The following is a 23,053-nucleotide window of genomic DNA, read 5'->3' on the forward strand; positions in this document are numbered from 1 at the left end:
CAATACTGAGGAGAATGAGCCCCCCATTACTGAGGAGAATGAGCCCCCCACCACCACCAATACTGAGGAGAATGAGCCCCCCATTACTGAGGAGAATGAGCCTCCCCCCAATACTCAGGAGAATGAGCCACCAAATACTTAGGAGAATGAGCCCCCCCCCCACCAATACTGAGGAGAATGAGCCCCCGCCCCCATTACTGAGGAGAATGAGCTCCCCAATACTGAGGAGAATGAGCCCCCGCCACCAATACTGAGGAGAATGAGCCCCCCATTACTGAGGAGAATGAGCCCCCCCCCCCACCAATACTTAGGAGAATGAGCCCCCCAATACTGAGGAGAATGAGCCCCCCAATACTGAGGAGAATGAGCCCCCCCCCCCACCAATACTTAGGAGAATGAGCCCCCCCAATACTGAGGAGAATGAGCCCCCCAATACTGAGGAGAATGAGCCCCCCAATACTGAGGAGAATGAGCCCCCGCCACCAATACTGAGGAGAATGAGCCCCCGCCACCAATACTGAGGAGAATGAGCCCCCCAATACTGAGGAGAATGAGCCCCCCAATACTGAGGAGAATGAGCCCCCGCCACCAATACTGAGGAGAATGAGCCCCCCATTACTGAGGAGAATGAGCCCCCCACCCACCACCAATACTGAGGAGAATGAGCCCCCCATTACTGAGGAGAATGAGCCTCCCCCCAATACTCAGGAGAATGAGCCACCAAATACTTAGGAGAATGAGCCCCCCCCCACCAATACTAAGGAGAATGAGCCCCTCAATACTGAGGAGAATGAGCCCCCGCCACCAATACTGAGGAGAATGAGCCCCCGCCCCCATTACTGAGGAGAATGAGCCCCTCAATACTGAGGAGAATGAGCCCCCGCCACCAATACTGAGAATGAGCCCCCCATTACTGAGGAGAATGAGCCCCCCCCACCACCAATACTGAGGAGAATGAGCCCCTCATTACTGAGGGAAATGAGCCCCCCACCACCAATACTGAGGAAAATGAGCCCCCCAATACTGAGAAGAATGAGCCCCCCAATACTTAGAATGAGCCCCCCCCACCAATACTGAGGAGAATGAGCCCCCGCCACCAATACTGAGGAGAATGAGCCCCCCATTACTGAGGAGAATGAGCCCCTCAATACTGAGAATGAGCCCCCCAATACTGAGGAGAATGAGCCCCCGCCACCAATACTGAGGAGAATGAGCCCCCCATTACTGAGGAGAATGAGCCCCTCAATACTGAGGAGAATGAGCCCCCCAATACTGAGGAGAATGAGCCCCCGCCACCAATACTGAGAATGAGCCCCCTATTACTGAGGAGAATGAGCCCCCCCCCCACCACCAATACTGAGGAGAATGAGCCCCTCATTACTGAGGGAAATGAGCCCCCCACCACCAATACTGAGGAAAATGAGCCCCCCAATACTGAGGAGAATGCGCCCCCCCAATACTTAGGAGAATGAGCCCCCCCCCACCAATACTGAGGAGAATGAGCCCCCCCCACTAATACTGAGGAGAATGAGCCCCCCAATACTGAGGAGAATGAGCCCCCCACCACCAATACTGAGGAGAATGAGCCCCCCAATACTGAGAATGACCCCCCCCCCCCACCAATACTGAGGAGAATGAGCCCCCCCACCAATACTGAGGAGAATGAGCCCCCCCCACACAGATACTGAGGAGAATGAGCCCCCCCCACCACCAATACTGAGGAGAATGAGGCCCCCACCAATACTGAGGAGAATGAGGCCCCCCCCACCAATACTGAGGAGAATGAGGCCCCCCCCACCAATACTGAGGAGAATGAGGCCCCCCCCACCAATACTGAGGAGAATGAGGCCCCCCCACCAATACTGAGAATGAGCCCCCCCACCAATACTGAGAATGAGCCCCCCCCACCAATACTGAGAATGAGCCCCCCCCACCAATACTGAGAATGAGCCCCCCCCCCCACCAATACTGAGAATGAGCCCCCCCCCACCAATACTGAGAATGAGCCCCCCCACCAATACTGAGAATGAGCCACCCTCCCCAATACTGAGGAGAATGATCCCTCCCCCCCACCAATACTGAGGAGAATGAGCCCTCCCCCCCACCAATACTGAGGAGAATGAGCCCACCACCACCAATACTGAGGAGAATGAGCCCCCCACCACCAATACTGAGGAGAATGACCCCCCAATACTGAGGAGAATGAGCCCCCCCACCAATACTGAGGAGAATGAGCCCCCCCACCAATGCTGAGGAGAATGAGCCCCCCCCACCAATACTGAGGAGAATGAGCCCCCCCCACCAATACTGAGGAGAATGAGACCCCCCACCAATACTGAGGAGAATGAGCCCCCCCACCAATACTGAGGAGAATGAGACCCCCCCACCAATACTGAGGAGAATGAGCCCCCCCCACCAATACTGAGGAGAATGAGCCCCCCCCACCAATACTGAGGAGAATGAGCCCCCCCCACCAATACTGAGGAGAATGAGCCCCCCCCCACCAATACTGAGGAGAATGAGCCCCCCCCCCACCAATACTGAGGAGAATGAGCCCTCCCCCCACCAATACTGAGGAGAATGAGCCCTCCCCCCACCAATACTGAGGAGAATGAGCCCTCCCCCCCACCAATACTGAGGCGAATGAGCCCCTTCCCCCCCACCAATACTGAGGAGAATGAGCCCTCCCCCCCCACACCAATACTGAGGAGAATGAGCCCTCCCCCCCCACCAATACTGAGGAGAATGAGCCCTCCCCCCCACCAATACTGAGGAGAATGAGCCCACCACCACCAATACTGAGGAGAATGAGCCCCCCAATACTGAGGAGAATGAGCCCCCCACCACCAATACTGAGGAGAATGAGCCTCCCCACCAATACTGAGGAGAATGAGCCCCCCCCACCAATACTGAGGAGAATGAGCCCCCCCCCCACCAATACTGAGGAGAATGAGCCCCCCCCACCAATACTGAGGAGAATGAGCCCCCCCCCCACCAATACTGAGGAGAATGAGCCCCCCCACCAATACTGAGGAGAATGAGCCCCCCCCACCAATACTGAGGAGAATGAGCCCCCCCCACCAATACTGAGGAGAATGAGCCCCCCCCCACCAATACTGAGGAGAATGAGCCCCCCCCCACCAATACTGAGGAGAATGAGCCCCCCCCCACCAATACTGAGGAGAATGAGCCCCCCCACCAATACTGAGGAGAATGAGCCCCCCCCACCAATACTGAGGAGAATGAGCCCTCCCCCCCCCACCAATACTGAGGAGAATGAGCCCTCCCCCCCCCACCAATACTGAGGAGAATGAGCCCTCCCCCCCACCAATACTGAGGAGAATGAGCCCCCCCCACACCAATACTGAGGAGAATGAGCCCTCCCCCCCACCAATACTGAGGAGAATGAGCCCTCCCCCCCCACCAATACTGAGGAGAATGAGCCCTCCCCCCCACCAACACTGAGGAGAATGAGCCCTCCCCCCCACCAATACTGAGGAGAATGAGCCCTCCCCCCCCACCAATACTGAGGAGAATGAGCCCTCCCCCCCACCAATACTGAGGAGAATGAGCCCCCCCCACCAATACTGAGGAGAATGAGCCCTCCCCCCCCACCAATACTGAGGAGAATGAGCCCTCCCCCCCCCACCAATACTGAGGAGAATGAGCCCTCCCCCCCACCAACACTGAGGAGAATGAGCCCTCCCCCCCACCAATACTGAGGAGAATGAGCCCTCCCCCCCACCAATACTGAGGAGAATGAGCCCTCCCCCCCACCAATACTGAGGAGAATGAGCCCTCCCCCCCACCAATACTGAGGAGAATGAGCCCTCCCCCCCACCAATACTGAGGAGAATGAGCCCTCCCCCCCACCAATACTGAGGAGAATGAGCCCCCCCCACCAATACTGAGGAGAATGAGCCCTCCCCCACCAATACTGAGGAGAATGAGCCCCCCCACACCAATACTGAGGAGAATGAGCCCCCCCACACCAATACTGAGGAGAATGAGCCCCCCCACACCAATACTGAGGAGAATGAGCCCCCCACACCAATACTGAGGAGAATGAGCCCCCCCACACCAATACTGAGGAGAATGAGCCCCCCCACACCAATACTGAGGAGAATGAGCCCCCCCACACCAATACCGAGGAGAATGAGCCCCCCCCCACACCAATACCGAGGAGAATGAGCCCCCCCCCACCAATACCGAGGAGAATGAGCCCCCCCCCACCAATACCGAGGAGAATGAGCCCCCCCCCACCAATACCGAGGAGAATGAGCCCCCCCCACACCATTACCGAGGAGAATGAGCCCCCCCCCCACCAATACCGAGGAGAATGAGCCCCCCCACACCAATACTGAGGAGAATGAGCCCCCCCCCACACCAATACTGAGGAGAATGAGCCCCCCCCCACACCAATACCGAGGAGAATGAGCCCCCCCCACACCAATACCGAGGAGAATGAGCCCCCCCCCACCAATACTGAGGAGAATGAGCCCCCCCCCCACACCAATACTGAGGAGAATGAGCCCCCACCAATACTGAGGAGTATGTGGAGTAGGAGGCCCCCCTAGTATGTAGTGCCGGGGTCCTGGTGGTCCGGTGTATAATTGGTGGTTTCGCTTTCTGCAGGTGCCGCTGCTTGGAGGGGACGAGCTCCTGGGGGAGGATGCGGAGTCGGACCTGAGTGACAGTGAGGAGAGTCAGTACTCCGGGCTGGAGGACTCCGCCTCTGACAGCAGCGAGGAGGAAGGGGCGGAGCCTGGAGAGACGGTGAGCAGGAAATGGAGACCTCAGAATCCTGACAGCGCAAAACAGACGGAAATAAGCAAATCGCATCTGTGCAGTCATGTGACCGTCCGCCGTACGCACCGGAGAATCCCGCCAGAGTGTGCTCAGCGACTGCAGACTTGTCAGGCCGGACCACCCATTTCAATATGACCTGAAATCAGGAGGACGCAATGCCCCCTACACTATTATACGGAGGTGCCGCTGATCGTTCCCCCTCCCCAGTACTTATTATTTATTAGACGCCATCATATTCCACAGCGCTGTACAGACAACATCATCACTGTCCCCATCGGGGCTCACAATCTGCATTCCAGGCTTTAGAGTGTGGGGCGAAAATGGAGGCGACACGGGGAGAACTGTACACTACTGACTGCCGAGCCCCCGTGCCGCCCCATAGACTACACTACTGACTGCCGAGCCCCCGTGCCGCCCCATAGACTGTACACTACTGACTGCTGAGCCCCCGTGCCGCCCCATAGACTACACTACTGACTGCCGAGCCCCCGTGCCGCCCCATAGACTGTACACTACTGACTGCCGAGCCCCCGTGCCGCCCCATAGACTGTACACTACTGACTGCCGAGCCCCCGTGCCGCCCCATAGACTGTACACTACTGACTGCTGAGCCCCCGTGTGCCGCCCCATAGACTGTACACTACTGACTGCTGAGCCCCCGTGCCGCCCCATAGACTGTACACTACTGACTGCCGAGCCCCCGTGCCGCCCCATAGACTGTACACTACTGACTGCCGAGCCCCCGTGCCGCCCCATAGACTACACTACTGACTGCCGAGCCCCCGTGCCGCCCCATAGACTGTACACTACTGACTGCTGAGCCCCCGTGCCGCCCCATAGACTGTACACTACTGACTGCCGAGCCCCCGTGCCGCCCCATAGACTACACTACTGACTGCCGAGCCCCCGTGCCGCCCCATAGACTGTACACTACTGACTGCCGAGCCCCCGTGCCGCCCCATAGACTGTACACTACTGACTGCTGAGCCCCCGTGCCGCCCCATAGACTGTACACTACTGACTGCCGAGCCCCCGTGTGCCGCCCCATAGACTGTACACTACTGACTGCCGAGCCCCCGTGCCGCCCCATAGACTGTACACTACTGACTGCTGAGCCCCCGTGACGCCCCATAGACTGTACACTACTGACTGCTGAGCCCCCGTGTGCCGCCCCATAGACTGTACACTACTGACTGCCGAGCCCCTGTGTGCCGCCCCATAGACTGTACACTACTGACTGCCGAGCCCCCGTGTGCTGCCCCATAGACTGTACACTACTGACTGCCGAGCCCCCGTGTGCCGCCCCATAGACTGTACACTACTGACTGCCGAGCCCCGTGCCGCCCCATAGACTGTACATTACTGACCGCCGAGCCCCCGTGCCGCCCCATAGACTGTACATTACTGACCGCCGAGCCCTCGTGCCGCCCCATAGACTGTACACTACTGACTGCCGAGCCTCCGTGTGCCGCCCCATAGACTGTACACTACTGACCGCCGAGCCCCCGTGCCGCCCCATAGACTGTACACTACTGACCGCCGAGCCCCCGCGCCGCCCCATAGACTGTACACTACTGACTGCCGAGCCCCCGTGTGCCGCCCCATAGACTGTACACTACTGACTGCCGAGCCCCCGTGCCGCCCCATAGACTGTACACTACTGACTGCCGAGCCTCCGTGTGCCGCCCCATAGACTGTACACTACTGACCGCCGAGCCCCCGTGCCGCCCCATAGACTGTACACTACTGACCGCCGAGCCCCCGCGCCGCCCCATAGACTGTACACTACTGACTGCCGAGCCCCCGTGTGCCGCCCCATAGACTGTACACTACTGACTGCCGAGCCCCCGTGCCGCCCCATAGACTGTACACTACTGACTGCCGAGCCTCCGTGTGCCGCCCCATAGACTGTACACTACTGACCGCCGAGCCCCCGCGCCGCCCCATAGACTGTACACTACTGACCGCTGAGCCCCCGTGTGCCGCCCCATAGACTGTACACTACTGACCGCCGAGCCCCCGCGCCGCCCCATAGACTGTACACTACTGACTGCCGAGTCCCCGTGCCGCCCCATAGACTGTACACTACTGACCGCCGAGCCCCCGTGTGCCGCCCCATAGACTGTACACTACTGACTGCCGAGCCCCCGCGCCGCCCCATAATCTGCGCTGCTGACTGCTGAGCCATTGTATAAAAGTTAAGGCCACTTCACACATAACGACATCGTTGTACGTCAGTTTCTGTGATGAAGCAATGACTTCCCCAGCGATCTCGTTATGTGTGACACGCACCAGTGATCCGCCCCCTGCTGTAAGATCATTGGTCGTTGCTGAATGTCCTGGGCCATTTTTGGCTGTTGGAGTGCTGCTGGGCAGGATGGATCTGTATGTTTGACACCTATCAACGATCTCATTAACGACCTAGATGAAAGGCGTGTAGTTGCGTCACCTTTTCCGCGCCCCCTCTGCATCGTTACTAAAGTCGTGGAGAAAATGACTGTGACCTCTCAACAACGATCCGGAAACTGTGACATAGTAACGATCTCGCTATGTGTGACTGGACCTCTACGCTGCACACTCAGGGTAACGTAAATAAAGTAGATTTATTAAAAAAGCCAAGCAAAGGAAGTGAACTTATTAACAGATTTAAATTCTCTGACGTTTCGGTCCACGGCCTTGTTCAGAGTTTACTAAGGGTTCTTTCACACTTGCGTTGTTTTCCTTCCGTTAACGGATTCCGCTGTTTCCCATAGACTTGTATGGTTGATGGATTGTGCCAAAAGGACCTGCGTTGCTTCCGCTGGGCGGTGCTCCGTTGCTTCCGCCCAGCGGGAGGAACGCAACTTGTAACGTTGTTTTGAGCAGCGGAATCCTCAGGATTTCACTGCGCATGCCCTTTTTTTTTTTTTAAGTTACAAATTTTATTTTGTCTTGCGGTGGCCGAACATTCAGCTGAGCGCCCGCCGGCAAGTGACAGCGTTCAGCTGAGCGCCGGCATGCCCGGCCGGCGGCAAGTGACAGCACTCAGCTGAGCGCCCGGCCGCCGGCATACCCGGCCGGCGGCAAGTGACAGCGCTCAGCTGAGCACCCGTCCACCGGCATGCTCGGCCGCCTGCAAGTAACAGCGCTCAGCTGAGCGACCGGCCGCCGGCTATTGAGAGTGATCAGCTGATCGTTCACAATAGTCTGCTGCCAGTAAAACTGTAAAGAAGAAAAAAAAAAGCTTTCCGTTGTTTTGTACGATCTGTTGCATCCGTTGCATCTGTCACACAGCGCAATGCTACGGAAGCCGTCCAACGCAAGTGTGAAACTAGCCTTAAAAAGATAAAGTACAAAACATAATACAGATAAAAAACCGTAGTGTTCTTTATCAAATTATTTGTTTATATACTTAACCACGAAACCTTTTTCTCTCTATACAGCCTGTATAAGCATTACATAGTCATAGATAAGATTGTCTATATGATCTGCTGAGACCAGATCTTCACCCCCGTATTCCACTCTCCTCTGCCTTCTAGTTCCTGGGATCTATATGTTTTTGTACTAAAACTTGCTACATTTTGGTGACCTACAGTCAGGGCCATATTTGGACAGTGACACAAGTTTTGTTATTTTACCTGTTTAAAAAAACATGTTCAGAAATACAATTCTATATATAATATGGGCTGAAAGTGCACACTCCCAGCTGCAATATGAGAGTTTTCACATCCAAATCGGAGAAAGGGTTTAGGAATCATAGCTCTGTAATGCATAGCCTCCTCTTTTCCAAGGGACCAAAAGTAATTGGACAAGGGACTCTAAAGGCTGCAATTAACTCTGAAGGCGTCTCCCTCGTTAACCTGTAATCAATGAAGTAGTTAAAAGGTCTGGGGTTGATTACAGGTGTGTGGTTTTGCATTTGGAAGCTGTTGCTGTGACCAGACAACATGCGGTCTAAGGAACTCTCAATTGAGGTGAAGCAGAACATCATGAGGCTGAAAAAAAAGAAAAAATCCATCAGAGAGATAGCAGACATGCTTGGAGTAGCAAAATCAACAGTCGGGTACATTCTGAGAAAAAAGGAATTGACTGGTGAGCTTGGGAACTCAAAAAGGCCTGGGCGTCCACGGATGACAACAGTGGTGGATGATCGCCGCATACTTTCTTTGGTGAAGAAGAACCCGTTCACAACATCAACTGAAGTCCAGAACACTCTCAGTGAAGTAGGTGTATCTGTCTCTAAGTCACCAGTAAAGAGAAGACTCCATGAAAGTAAATACAAAGGGTTCACATCTAGATGCAAACCATTCATCAATTCCAAAAATAGACAGGCCAGAGTTACATTTGCTGAAAAACACCTCATGAAGCCAGCTCAGTTCTGGAAAAGTATTCTATGGACAGATGAGACCAAGATCAACCTGTACCAGAATGATGGGAAGAAAAAAGACTGGAGAAGAAAGGGAACGGCACATGATCCAAGGCACACCACATCCTCTGTAAAACATGGTGGAGGCAACGTGATGGCATGGGCATGCATGGCTTTCAATGGCACTGGGTCACTTGTGTTTATTGATGACATAACAGCTGACAAGAGTAGCCGGATGAATTCTGAAGTGTACCGGGATATACTTTCAGCCCAGATTCAGCCAAATGCCGCAAAGTTGATCGGACGGCGCTTCATAGTACAGATGGACAATGACCCCAAGCATACAGCCAAAGCTACCCAGGAGTTCATGAGTGCAAAAAAGTGGAACATTCTGCAATGGCCAAGTCAATCACCAGATCTTAACCCAATTGAGCATGCATTTCACTTGCTCAAATCCAGACTTAAGACGGAAAGATCCACAAACAAGCAAGACCTGAAGGCTGCGGCTGTAAAGGCCTGGCAAAGCATTAAGAAGGAGGAAACCCAGCGTTTGGTGATGTCCATGGGTTCCAGACTTAAGGCAGTGATTGCCTCCAAAGGATTCGCAACAAAATATTGAAAATAAAAATATTTTGTTTGGGTTTGGTTTATTTGTCCAATTACTTTTGACCCCCTAAAATGTGGAGTGTTTGTAAAGAAATGTGACAATTCCTACAATTCCTATTAGATATTTTTGTTCAAACCTTCAAATTAAACGTTACAATCTGCACTTGAATTCTGTTGTAGAGGTTTCATTTCATATCCAATGTGGTGGCATGCAGAGCCCAACTCGCCAAAATTGTGTCACTGGCCAAAGATTTCTGGACCTAACTGAATATTAATAATTCTTTCGTCAACCCACGACATGATGTATCTTTTGTTTGAATCGTTTCCCCTTTTTTTCCCATTCCCTACTTCTTTGTTCACCGTTTTTGTTACTTTTCATTGTGAGAACAAACTTTGTAACAATCTGTATTATGTTTTGTACTTTATCTTTTTTAGTAAACTGTGAACAAGGCCATGGGCCGAAACGTCAGAGAATTTAAATCTGTCTTAATAAGTTCACTTCCTTTGCTTGGCTTTTTTTTAAATAAATCTACTTTATTTACGTTACCTTGAGTGTGCAGTGTAACATTTATATATATCGGTGGGTTATACCCAACCACTAGCACCTCATCCTCTTCAGTGTGCACACCTTTTTTCTTATCGCTGAGCCATTGTGGCACCCCAGAGACTGTACACTACTGACTGCCGAGCCCCCGCGCTATCCTGTAGACTGTACACTACTGACTGCCGAGCCCCCGCGCTGTCCTGTAGACTGTACACTACTGACTGCCGAGCCCCCGCGCTATCCTGTAGACTGTACACTACTGACTGCCGAGCCCCCGCGCTGTCCTGTAGACTGTACACTACTGACTGCCGAGCCCCCGCGCTATCCTGTAGACTGTACACTGCTTACCGGCGAGCCCCCGCGCTGTCCTGTAGACTGTACACTGCTTACCGGCAAGCCCTCGCACTGTCCTGTAGACTGTACACTGCTTACCGGCGAGCCCCTGCACTGTCCTGTAGATGGTACGCTGCTGACTGCCAAGCCCCCGCGCCGCCCTGTAGACTGTGCGCAAATGACCGCCGAGCCCCTGCGCTATCCTGTAGACTGTACACTGCTTACTGGTGAGCCTCCACACTGTCCTGTAGACTGTGCGTTCCTGACTGCCGAGCCCTTGCGCCGCCCTGTAGACTGTGCGCTCCTGACCGCCGAGCCCTTGCACCGCCTTGTAGACTGCGCTGCTGACTGCCGAGCCCTTGCGCCACCCTGTAGACTGTGCGTTCCTGACTGCCGAGCCCTTGCGCCGCCCTGTAGACTGTGCGCTGCTGACCGCCGAGCCCTCGCGCCGCCCTGTAGACTGTGCGTTCCTGACTGCCGAGCCCTTGCGCCGCCCTGTAGACTGTGCGCTGCTGACCGCCGAGCCCTTGCGCCGCCCTGTAGACTGTGCGCTGCTGACCGCCGAGCCCTTGCGCCGCCCTGTAGACTGTGCGCTGCTGACCGCCGAGCCCTTGCGCCGCCCTGTAGACTGTGCGCTGCTGACCGCCGAGCCCTTGCGCCGCCCTGTAGACTGTGCGCTGCTGACCGCCGAGCCCTTGCGCCGCCCTGTAGACTGTGCGCTGCTGACCGCCGAGCCCTTGCGCCGCCCTGTAGACTGTGCGCTGCTGACCGCCGAGCCCTCGCGCCGCCCTGTAGACTGTGCGCTGCTGACCGCCGAGCCCTCGCGCCGCCCTGTAGACTGTGCGCTGCTGACCGCCGAGCCCTCGCGCCGTTCTGTAGACTGTTTGCTGCTGACCGCCGAGCCCTCGCGCCGCCCTGTAGACTGTGCGCTGTTGACCGCTGAGCCCTCGCGCCGCCCTGTAGACTGTGCGCTGTTGACCGCTGAGCCCTCGCGCCGCCCTGTAAACTGTGCGCTGCTGACCGCCGAGCCCTCGCGCCGCCCTGTAGACTGTACGCTGCTGACCGCCGAGCTCTCGTGCCGCCCTGTAGACTGTGCGCTGCTGACTGCTGAGTTCTTGTTCTCGGTTCTCCTATTGATGGAGATCATTTTGTATTCCCGTCTGGTGATTATTGGGGGGTGTCAGGATTGGGGGAGTCTTCACTTCTCCTTATTTCTTGACTCTTGTTTTTAGGCTCTGTTGAGGACGCCGGATCCAGTGACTGGAGGGAAGGATGAGTACGAGCACGACTCCTCAGATGAAGAGGTAAGGTGCTACGGGGGGAGCTGGCTGTCGTCTGGGGGTGGGGGGAGGAGGCGGTGGCGGCGCAGTGTGAAGGAATGTGGAGCATTAATCCCGCTAACCTGACTGGTGACAATGGCGCCCCCTCTGCTCAGTGGTGGATTTATTGAAGGTTATATGACATAAGACAAGGTTACATCCTAGAAGGAGGCGCACTTCTCATTGCTGACACCAAATATCCTGTATGGCAGTCGTGAGTGTGCGCCTCGCCGGGGGCCCAGTGCCAGGTGACGGCATCAGACCAGGGCGTCCGCACTTGATCATTCTGAGGACTGTTTTCATAGACCACCCTCTCATGGGAAGCCGCAGTATTCACTATATTGACCCAGTGTGAAATCCACGGTGGTCTTCAGCTATCTCCTGGCCAAAAGCTGGCTGTCCCTGAGAAGTGTGGGCGGAGAGGCCGGGTCTCCACGTCCATAATCCCTAATAAACGCACCTTTAGCAGAGCAATGCCGGGGGTTGTGGGGTCCGCCAGGAAAGCTATGGCCTCTTTCCACAACTCTGGACACCACAGGGTGTACACGCTGGAGATCAAACTTGGAGAACAGCACACACTTTCCTAAATGTTGCGGTCATTGTTTCGTCCTATGTGATTAGATCCTCACATGAGGAAACGCGCAGGATTTTCCGCTTATTTCATAAATTGAGTTTATTGTAAAGCAAATAATAATGTAAATGAGATAAATGTAAAAGACACGGATCACAATTAGAGAACACGTTCAGATCCCTGCAAGTTATTGGTGTTAATCCCTATGTAACTGGCGCCGAATTTTCCAGTTTGCACTGACTGAAACCCTCCAGTAGCAGGTTGTCCAGATGACGGCCAAAGGGGTGACCCCATCAGCCATAAGAAGAAGTTGAAGAGAAGTTGGTCATTCTAAGGCTAATTTCACACATCCGGCTTTTCGACAGATTCGGCGCACACCAGTACAGTGTATACAGTACAGTGGCAGCGCCGCAACTTCCGGGTCACATGCTCCGGTCACATGACAGCATGTGACCGCCGCTTCTCGCGCTGCCATTGTACTGTATACACTGTACTGGAGTGCGCCGCATCCAGCAAACCGGCGAAAAGCCGGGTGTGTGAAACCGGCCTAACTCTGTGATTTTGAGAATATTGCATCTTTACAACATCACAAACTCTTCCATGTCCCCCAAGAAGGCTGGTCGCCCTCGAAAGACAAATGCAAGAGAGGACGGGATAATGTGGAGACTCTCCACAGAGAGGACGGGAGAATGCGGAGACTCTCCACAGAGAGGACGGGAGAATGCGGAGACTCTCCACAGAGAGGACGGGAGAATGCGGAGACTCTCCACAGAGAGGACGGGAGAATGCGGAGACTCTCCACAGAGAGGACGGGAGAATGCGGAGACTCTCCACAGAGAGGACGGGAGAATGCGGAGACTCTCCACAGAGAGGACGGGAGAATGCGGAGACTCTCCACAGAGAGGACGGGAGAATGCGGAGACTCTCCACAGAGAGGACGGGAGAATGCGGAGACTCTCCACAGAGAGGACGGGAGAATGCGGAGACTCTCCACAGAGAGGACGGGAGAATGCGGAGACTCTCCACAGAGAGGACGGGAGAATGCGGAGACTCTCCACAGAGAGGACGGGAGAATGCGGAGACTCTCCACAGAGAGGACGGGAGAATGCGGAGACTCTCCACAGAGAGGACGGGAGAATGCGGAGACTCTCCACAGAGAGGACGGGAGAATGCGGAGACTCTCCACAGAGAGGACGGGAGAATGCGGAGACTCTCCACAGAGAGGACGGGAGAATGCGGAGACTCTCCACAGAGAGGACGGGAGAATGCGGAGACTCTCCACAGAGAGGACGGGAGAATGCGGAGACTCTCCACAGAGAGGACGGGAGAATGCGGAGACTCTCCACAGAGAGGACGGGAGAATGCGGAGACTCTCCACAGAGAGGACGGGAGAATGCGGAGACTCTCCACAGAGAGGACGGGAGAATGCGGAGACTCTCCACAGAGAGGACGGGAGAATGCGGAGACTCTCCACAGAGAGGACGGGAGAATGCGGAGACTCTCCACAGAGAGGACGGGAGAGTGCGGAGACTCTCCACAGAGAGGACGGGAGAGTGCGGAGACTCTCCACAGAGAGGACGGGAGAGTGCGGAGACTCTCCACAGAGAGGACGGGAGAGTGCGGAGACTCTCCACAGAGAGGACGGGAGAGTGCGGAGACTCTCCACAGAGAGGACGGGAGAGTGCGGAGACTCTCCACAGAGAGGACGGGAGAGTGCGGAGACTCTCCACAGAGAGGACGGGAGAGTGCGGAGACTCTCCACAGAGAGGACGGGAGAGTGCGGAGACTCTCCACAGAGAGGACGGGAGAGTGCGGAGACTCTCCACAGAGAGGACGGGAGAGTGCGGAGACTCTCCACAGAGAGGACGGGAGAGTGCGGAGACTCTCCACAGAGAGGACGGGAGAGTGCGGAGACTCTCCACAGAGAGGACGGGAGAGTGCGGAGACTCTCCACAGAGAGGACGGGAGAGTGCGGAGACTCTCCACAGAGAGGACGGGAGAGTGCGGAGACTCTCCACAGAGAGGACGGGAGAGTGCGGAGACTCTCCACAGAGAGGACGGGAGAGTGCGGAGACTCTCCACAGAGAGGACGGGAGAGTGCGGAGACTCTCCACAGAGAGGACGGGAGAGTGCGGAGACTCTCCACAGAGAGGACGGGAGAGTGCGGAGACTCTCCACAGAGAGGACGGGAGAGTGCGGAGACTCTCCACAGAGAGGACGGGAGAGTGCGGAGACTCTCCACAGAGAGGACGGGAGAGTGCGGAGACTCTCCACAGAGAGGACGGGAGAGTGCGGAGACTCTCCACAGAGAGGACGGGAGAGTGCGGAGACTCTCCACAGAGAGGACGGGAGAGTGCGGAGACTCTCCACAGAGAGGACGGGAGAGTGCGGAGACTCTCCACAGAGAGGACGGGAGAGTGCGGAGACTCTCCACAGAGAGGACGGGAGAGTGCGGAGACTCTCCACAGAGAGGACGGGAGAGTGCGGAGACTCTCCACAGAGAGGACGGGAGAGTGCGGAGACTCTCCACAGAGAGGACGGGAGAGTGCGGAGACTCTCCACAGAGAGGACGGGAGAGTGCGGAGACTCTCCACAGAGAGGACGGGAGAGTGCGGAGACTCTCCACAGAGAGGACGGGAGAGTGCGGAGACTCTCCACAGAGAGGACGGGAGAGTGCGGAGACTCTCCACAGAGAGGACGGGAGAGTGCGGAGACTCTCCACAGAGAGGACGGGAGAGTGCGGAGACTCTCCACAGAGAGGACGGGAGAGTGCGGAGACTCTCCACAGAGAGGACGGGAGAGTGCGGAGACTCTCCACAGAGAGGACGGGAGAGTGCGGAGACTCTCCACAGAGAGGACGGGAGAGTGCGGAGACTCTCCACAGAGAGGACGGGAGAGTGCGGAGACTCTCCACAGAGAGGACGGGAGAGTGCGGAGACTCTCCACAGAGAGGACGGGAGAGTGCGGAGGCTCTCCACAGAGAGGACGGGAGAGTGCGGAGGCTCTCCACAGAGAGGACGGGAGAGTGCGGAGGCTCTCCACAGAGAGGACGGGAGAGTGCGGAGGCTCTCCACAGAGAGGACGGGAGAGTGCGGAGGCTCTCCACAGAGAGGACGGGAGAGTGCGGAGGCTCTCCACAGAGAGGACGGGAGAGTGCGGAGGCTCTCCACAGAGAGGACGGGAGAGTGCGGAGGCTCTCCACAGAGAGGACGGGAGAGTGCGGAGGCTCTCCACAGAGAGGACGGGAGAGTGCGGAGGCTCTCCACAGAGAGGACGGGAGAGTGCGGAGGCTCTCCACAGAGAGGACGGGAGAGTGCGGAGGCTCTCCACAGAGAGGACGGGAGAGTGCGGAGGCTCTCCACAGAGAGGACGGGAGAGTGCGGAGGCTCTCCACAGAGAGGACGGGAGAGTGCGGAGGCTCTCCACAGAGAGGACGGGAGAGTGCGGAGGCTCTCCACAGAGAGGACGGGAGAGTGCGGAGGCTCTCCACAGAGAGGACGGGAGAGTGCGGAGGCTCTCCACAGAGAGGACGGGAGAGTGCGGAGGCTCTCCACAGAGAGGACGGGAGAGTGCGGAGGCTCTCCACAGAGAGGACGGGAGAGTGCGGAGGCTCTCCACAGAGAGGACGGGAGAGTGCGGAGGCTCTCCACAGAGAGGACGGGAGAGTGCGGAGGCTCTCCACAGAGAGGACGGGAGAGTGCGGAGGCTCTCCACAGAGAGGACGGGAGAGTGCGGAGGCTCTCCACAGAGAGGACGGGAGAGTGCGGAGGCTCTCCACAGAGAGGACGGGAGAGTGCGGAGGCTCTCCACAGAGAGGACGGGAGAGTGCGGAGGCTCTCCACAGAGAGGACGGGAGAGTGCGGAGGCTCTCCACAGAGAGGACGGGAGAGTGCGGAGGCTCTCCACAGAGAGGACGGGAGAGTGCGGAGGCTCTCCACAGAGAGGACGGGAGAGTGCGGAGGCTCTCCACAGAGAGGACGGGAGAGTGCGGAGGCTCTCCACAGAGAGGACGGGAGAGTGCGGAGGCTCTCCACAGAGAGGACGGGAGAGTGCGGAGGCTCTCCACAGAGAGGACGGGAGAGTGCGGAGGCTCTCCACAGAGAGGACGGGAGAGTGCGGAGGCTCTCCACAGAGAGGACGGGAGAGTGCGGAGGCTCTCCACAGAGAGGACGGGAGAGTGCGGAGGCTCTCCACAGAGAGGACGGGAGAGTGCGGAGGCTCTCCACAGAGAGGACGGGAGAGTGCGGAGGCTCTCCACAGAGAGGACGGGAGAGTGCGGAGGCTCTCCACAGAGAGGACGGGAGAGTGCGGAGGCTCTCCACAGAGAGGACGGGAGAGTGCGGAGGCTCTCCACAGAGAGGACGGGAGAGTGCGGAGGCTCTCCACAGAGAGGACGGGAGAGTGCGGAGGCTCTCCACAGAGAGGACGGGAGAGTGCGGAGGCTCTCCACAGAGAGGACGGGAGAGTGCGGAGGCTCTCCACAGAGAGGACGGGAGAGTGCGGAGGCTCTCCACAGAGAGGACGGGAGAGTGCGGAGGCTCTCCACAGAGAGGACGGGAGAGTGCGGAGGCTCTCCACAGAGAGGACGGGAGAGTGCGGAGGCTCTCCACAGAGAGGACGGGAGAGTGCGGAGGCTCTCCACAGAGAGGACGGGAGAGTGCGGAGGCTCTCCACAGAGAGGACGGGAGAGTGCGGAGGCTCTCCACAGAGAGGACGGGAGAGTGCGGAGGCTCTCCACAGAGAGGACGGGAGAGTGCGGAGGCTCTCCACAGAGAGGACGGGAGAGTGCGGAGGCTCTCCACAGAGAGGACGGGAGAGTGCGGAGGCTCTCCACAGAGAGGACGGGAGAGTGCGGAGGCTCTCCACAGAGAGGACGGGAGAGTGCGGAGGCTCTCCACAGAGAGGACGGGAGAGTGCGGAGGCTCTCCACAGAGAGGACGGGAGAGTGCGGAGGCTCTCCACAGAGAGGACGGGAGAGTGCGGAGGCTCTCCACAGAGAGGACGGGAGAGTGCGGAGGCTCTCCACAGAGAGGACGGGAGAGTGCGGAGGCTCTCCACAGAGAGGACGGGAGAGTGCGGAGGCTCTCCACAGAGAGGACGGGAGAGTGCGGAGGCTCTCCACAGAGAGGACGGGAGAGTGCGGAGGCTCTCCACAGAGAGGACGGGAGAGTGCGGAGGCTCTCCACAGAGAGGACGGGAGAGTGCGGAGGCTCTCCACAGAGAGGACGGGAGAGTGCGGAGGCTCTCCACAGAGAGGACGGGAGAGTGCGGAGGCTCTCCACAGAGAGGACGGGAGAGTGCGGAGGCTCTCCACAGAGAGGACGGGAGAGTGCGGAGGCTCTCCACAGAGAGGACGGGAGAGTGCGGAGGCTCTCCACAGAGAGGACGGGAGAGTGCGGAGGCTCTCCACAGAGAGGACGGGAGAGTGCGGAGGCTCTCCACAGAGAGGACGGGAGAGTGCGGAGGCTCTCCACAGAGAGGACGGGAGAGTGCGGAGGCTCTCCACAGAGAGGACGGGAGAGTGCGGAGGCTCTCCACAGAGAGGACGGGAGAGTGCGGAGGCTCTCCACAGAGAGGACGGGAGAGTGCGGAGGCTCTCCACAGAGAGGACGGGAGAGTGCGGAGGCTCTCCACAGAGAGGACGGGAGAGTGCGGAGGCTCTCCACAGAGAGGACGGGAGAGTGCGGAGGCTCTCCACAGAGAGGACGGGAGAGTGCGGAGGCTCTCCACAGAGAGGACGGGAGAGTGCGGAGGCTCTCCACAGAGAGGACGGGAGAGTGCGGAGGCTCTCCACAGAGAGGACGGGAGAGTGCGGAGGCTCTCCACAGAGAGGACGGGAGAGTGCGGAGGCTCTCCACAGAGAGGACGGGAGAGTGCGGAGGCTCTCCACAGAGAGGACGGGAGAGTGCGGAGGCTCTCCACAGAGAGGACGGGAGAGTGCGGAGGCTCTCCACAGAGAGGACGGGAGAGTGCGGAGGCTCTCCACAGAGAGGACGGGAGAGTGCGGAGGCTCTCCACAGAGAGGACGGGAGAGTGCGGAGGCTCTCCACAGAGAGGACGGGAGAGTGCGGAGGCTCTCCACAGAGAGGACGGGAGAGTGCGGAGGCTCTCCACAGAGAGGACGGGAGAGTGCGGAGGCTCTCCACAGAGAGGACGGGAGAGTGCGGAGGCTCTCCACAGAGAGGACGGGAGAGTGCGGAGGCTCTCCACAGAGAGGACGGGAGAGTGCGGAGGCTCTCCACAGAGAGGACGGGAGAGTGCGGAGGCTCTCCACAGAGAGGACGGGAGAGTGCGGAGGCTCTCCACAGAGAGGACGGGAGAGTGCGGAGGCTCTCCACAGAGAGGACGGGAGAGTGCGGAGGCTCTCCACAGAGAGGACGGGAGAGTGCGGAGGCTCTCCACAGAGAGGACGGGAGAGTGCGGAGGCTCTCCACAGAGAGGACGGGAGAGTGCGGAGGCTCTCCACAGAGAGGACGGGAGAGTGCGGAGGCTCTCCACAGAGAGGACGGGAGAGTGCGGAGGCTCTCCACAGAGAGGACGGGAGAGTGCGGAGGCTCTCCACAGAGAGGACGGGAGAGTGCGGAGGCTCTCCACAGAGAGGACGGGAGAGTGCGGAGGCTCTCCACAGAGAGGACGGGAGAGTGCGGAGGCTCTCCACAGAGAGGACGGGAGAGTGCGGAGGCTCTCCACAGAGAGGACGGGAGAGTGCGGAGGCTCTCCACAGAGAGGACGGGAGAGTGCGGAGGCTCTCCACAGAGAGGACGGGAGAGTGCGGAGGCTCTCCACAGAGAGGACGGGAGAGTGCGGAGGCTCTCCACAGAGAGGACGGGAGAGTGCGGAGGCTCTCCACAGACAGGACGGGAGAATGCGGAGACTCTCCATGGGTAATCGTTCCCACACTGCAGCTGGAATTGCCGCCAGTTCAGCACTGAACAGGGTAAGGATCTGTCTCGTCATACAGTGTCACGACGTGTAAGAGCATTTAGACTGAAAACCAACTCTGCAGTGACCAAACCTCTAATTAGCAGAAAGAATCACAAGGCTAGACCTTTGGTGAGGAGCATGTTGTGTGGACAGAGGAGAAGTGGCCACAGCTCATTATAGTGATGAAAGCAAGTGTAATGTATTTGGGAAACATTATGTTCATCCACTGGGTAAAGACTGAACCCAAAGTGTGGTAAGAAGTCAGTGAGCGGCGGTGGAGGAAGGGTCATGGTTTGGGGAATGTTTTCTGCAGCAGGAGTTGGACCTCTCATACAGACACATGGCAGAGTGATACAAGTGTGGATCAGAACCTTCTTCACACGCGGCTCCTTACTTGTGCCCATCACTCAATCAGCAGCAATATTCATGCAGGACAATGTCCCCTGTCACACAGCAAAACGGGGAAAGCAGATCCTGGAAACAATGAAATGCCCACAGCCCAGAGTCCTGACCTAAACCCAATGGAAAACCTGTCATTTGGGGGATCCTGACAGCCAAATGGTTCCATGACAATGGCAAACAAAGGGGGGGCAGAGGGCACCCAAATCTAATCCCTCTCCCCTAGGGATGTAGACCAGCCCAGAATAAATCTCGCCGCTCTGGGTGAATAATTTTGTGAATTACTATATTCGCTAGAATGTGGTGAATATTTTATAATGTAACAATGATCTGGGTCCATGTGACGCACAATCTCCGGGATAATCCGGCGCCGGTGTTGCCACCATATTGGCATCGGAGAAAGATTTGTTCCAGTGAGAAATTGTAGAAAATCAAAGTAGAAAATCAGAAGTTGGTGGATTCTGGCTCTTCACCTTCCGTCTCTTGGTCAGACAGTCCTCCGCCTCGGTAGGGACGGGAAAGAAATGGGCCTGGTCTCCGGCAACCGAGATCCGGTGTCCTTGTAACCGAGCCGGTATGCCACATGGTAAATGGAGATATTGCAGGCGACGTTCGATGGTGACGAATGTGGCTCTTTGCTACTGTAATTTGATGGAAACTGGCATTGTCAGACCGGATCTCTCCCTGACGTGTAGTCCTGCGGAGTGCTGTGTCTTGGTCCTGGCAATTTAGGAGTCCAGAGGAGGGTGTTTGGTGGGACCCCAATGAGCACGTTCCACAGCAAAGGCCAAGCAGAAGGAAGTGTCAGGAAATAATTCCTTGAGCCATTTCTCAACAAATTCATCAGGTCGCTGCTCCTTCAGGAAGTCCAATAATGGCTACTGACGCTCTGATCTCCCAGTGAGGTCTTGTACAGCAGTAGGCATCGCTGCTGAGAGGTCATCTGGAGCCGCCTCTGGGCCGTCGGGCCGCCGCCCCGCCTCTGGGCCGCCGCCCCGCCTTTGGGCCGTCGCCTCATCTCTGGGCTGTCGGGCCGCCGCCCCGCCTCTGGGCCGTCGCCCCGCCAGTCCGCCTCTGGGTGACCTGTTTGTCCGAGCTGGAAGAAGGGGGCCAACTGCCTCTGTTTGGGGCCTGTGCCGAGGGGGGGGGGGGGTGTTAGGGGCGCGAGCCCATGTACTTGGGGCATTATGGCACCGAGGGGACAAGGCCTCCACCTTAAGTACCACTGGATCCAAGCAGGTATCACCGAGACTTCTCAGGAAACGCTCCTGAGAGGGGGAATATCGGACCCTTTTGATTTTGGGTCACTCTTTGCCTCCTTCCTCCCTCTTGGGTCGGTCTTTGGGTACACCTGGCCTCTGCCTCCTTTTTGATTTTGGGTCACTCTTTGCCCCCTCTCTTTTGATTTTGGGTCACTCTTTGCCCCCTCTCTTTTGATTTTGGGTCACTCTTTTGCCCCCTCTCTTTTGATTTTGGGTTACTCTTTGCCCCCTCCCTTTTTGATTTTGGGTCACTCTTTGCATCCCCCCCCCCTTTGGCCAGTTTTTGGGTACAATTTCCCTCTTACCAACTCCCTCCACCCCCTCCTTTTGATTTTGGGTCACTCTTTGCCACCCTCCCTCTTGATTTTGAGTCACTGCCCCCCCCCCAATCGGTTTGCTCAGTCTTTGGGTACACCTGCCCTCTGCCTCCTTTTTGATTTTGGACCACTTTCCCCCTCACCTTTTTAGATTTTGGGTCACTCTTTGCATACCCCCCTTTACCTCTGGCCAGTCTTTGGATACATCTGCCCTCTAAAATCAACCCCCCCCCCCCCCCAATTCCTCCAAACCCACCACCCCCTCTTTTTTATTGTAGGTCATTCTTTGCCTCCCTCTATCTTTGGGTACACCTGCACCCCCCTTCCCCGATGATCTCAGGTCACTCTTTCCCGTTCCTCCCCTTTTGTTTTGTGTCTTTGTCCCCCCCCCCCTTTCTTTGGTCAGTCTTTAGGTACACCTGCCCTCTTTCCTCCCCTTTGATCTCAGGCCACCCTTTGTCCCTCCATCTTCGGGCCCCCTCCTCGGCCTCCCTTCGGGCCCCCCTTCCCTGCGCTCCCTCGCTGGTCTCTGTAGGATCGCGCCTCCCCCGCTCCGGGGTTAGGAAGTTTTCAGTGAGAGCACAATGTCTTTTCCAGCTGTTGCAGGTAATGAATGAGCCCCCGGCTGCTGGTGCTGTCTCTCGCGGCCCCCCCCCTCGCTGCAGAAGCTGAGTGTGACCCGGGGGGGGGGGCGGAGGAGTTCGGTAGCTGCTCCTTGTGAGGTGCCCCCTCCTCTCCAGTACTTGGCAGGCTCCTCGCCCCTCGCCCCTCGCCCCATCCCTGCAACTTCTAATAAAACTGGACTGAATTCTGGGCAGACGGCACATGAGCCGGTCCAGCACATTAACCCCGAGGCTGCCGCTGAGGGGTCCGCTCAGTGTCTGGGGTCCTTGGCCCCTTCATCTCTGATCATTAGTGCCAGGTGCCACCTGCAGGAGAGGCGCTGGCACTGCAGGCAGTGGTGATGGGGGGCTCGGAGAGGCGCTGATACTCTCCTGCTGCTCCCACCGCCGGCATCTGTATGTTATTGGTACCCAGGTGACCTGTGGGGCGATGCTAATCTCTAACCTTCGGGGGTCCACATTCTCTGCTTGCTGTCAGTGTATGGACACGCAGCCAGGATTGGGGTCCGCCACGTGTGGCACATGGACGCTGCTGTCAGATGCCACCATTATTAACCCATCCTGACAGCGATTTGCACCCCGCCATACAGTGCAGCGTATCCGACCAGCCATTGTCACCCAGGGGCAGCCGGGTACAAGGTAACAAACCCTCAGCTGTGAGCAGCACCGGGACAGGTCTCCCCCCATCTAATCCCACCATACTGGGGGCCACAACCAAGTGACGGGCCCCATAGTGACTCCACCTCAGCAGTCACAAGATTGTAGCGTCTCGCTGGATAAGAAGGGTTAATATCGGGGGGCTGTTTTCCTGTGTTGGTAGTTAGGGGGTTAATGCATCACCTGCAGCCGGGAGGCGGCCGCTCTTGTAAAGTGATCCGGGGGCTCAGGAAGGAGGAGAGAGGGGGTGCGGATTATTGTCCCGTGGGGGGGGAGATGAGGAGAGAGTGAAGTGTTCCAGAGGTGGCCGCTTCCTCCAGCCCCAGACAGGCACAGGGGATCCC

General features: G+C 57.4%; 1 protein-coding gene across 1 annotated transcript in view; it reads left to right on the top strand.

Annotated features, from left to right (window-relative positions):
- Positions 1 to 23,053, top strand: part of BOP1 (BOP1 ribosomal biogenesis factor) — a 60,627-nt gene that overhangs the window by 993 nt on the left and 36,581 nt on the right. The window contains exons 2-3 of the mRNA XM_075352774.1: positions 4,636 to 4,776; positions 11,870 to 11,941. Of these exons, the coding sequence (XP_075208889.1) occupies positions 4,636 to 4,776; positions 11,870 to 11,941 (213 nt within the window). The remainder of the gene's footprint in view (positions 1 to 4,635; positions 4,777 to 11,869; positions 11,942 to 23,053) is intronic.

This window comes from Anomaloglossus baeobatrachus, chromosome 6 (assembly GCF_048569485.1).
Source record: "Anomaloglossus baeobatrachus isolate aAnoBae1 chromosome 6, aAnoBae1.hap1, whole genome shotgun sequence".
Lineage (NCBI taxonomy): Eukaryota > Metazoa > Chordata > Amphibia > Anura > Aromobatidae > Anomaloglossus > Anomaloglossus baeobatrachus.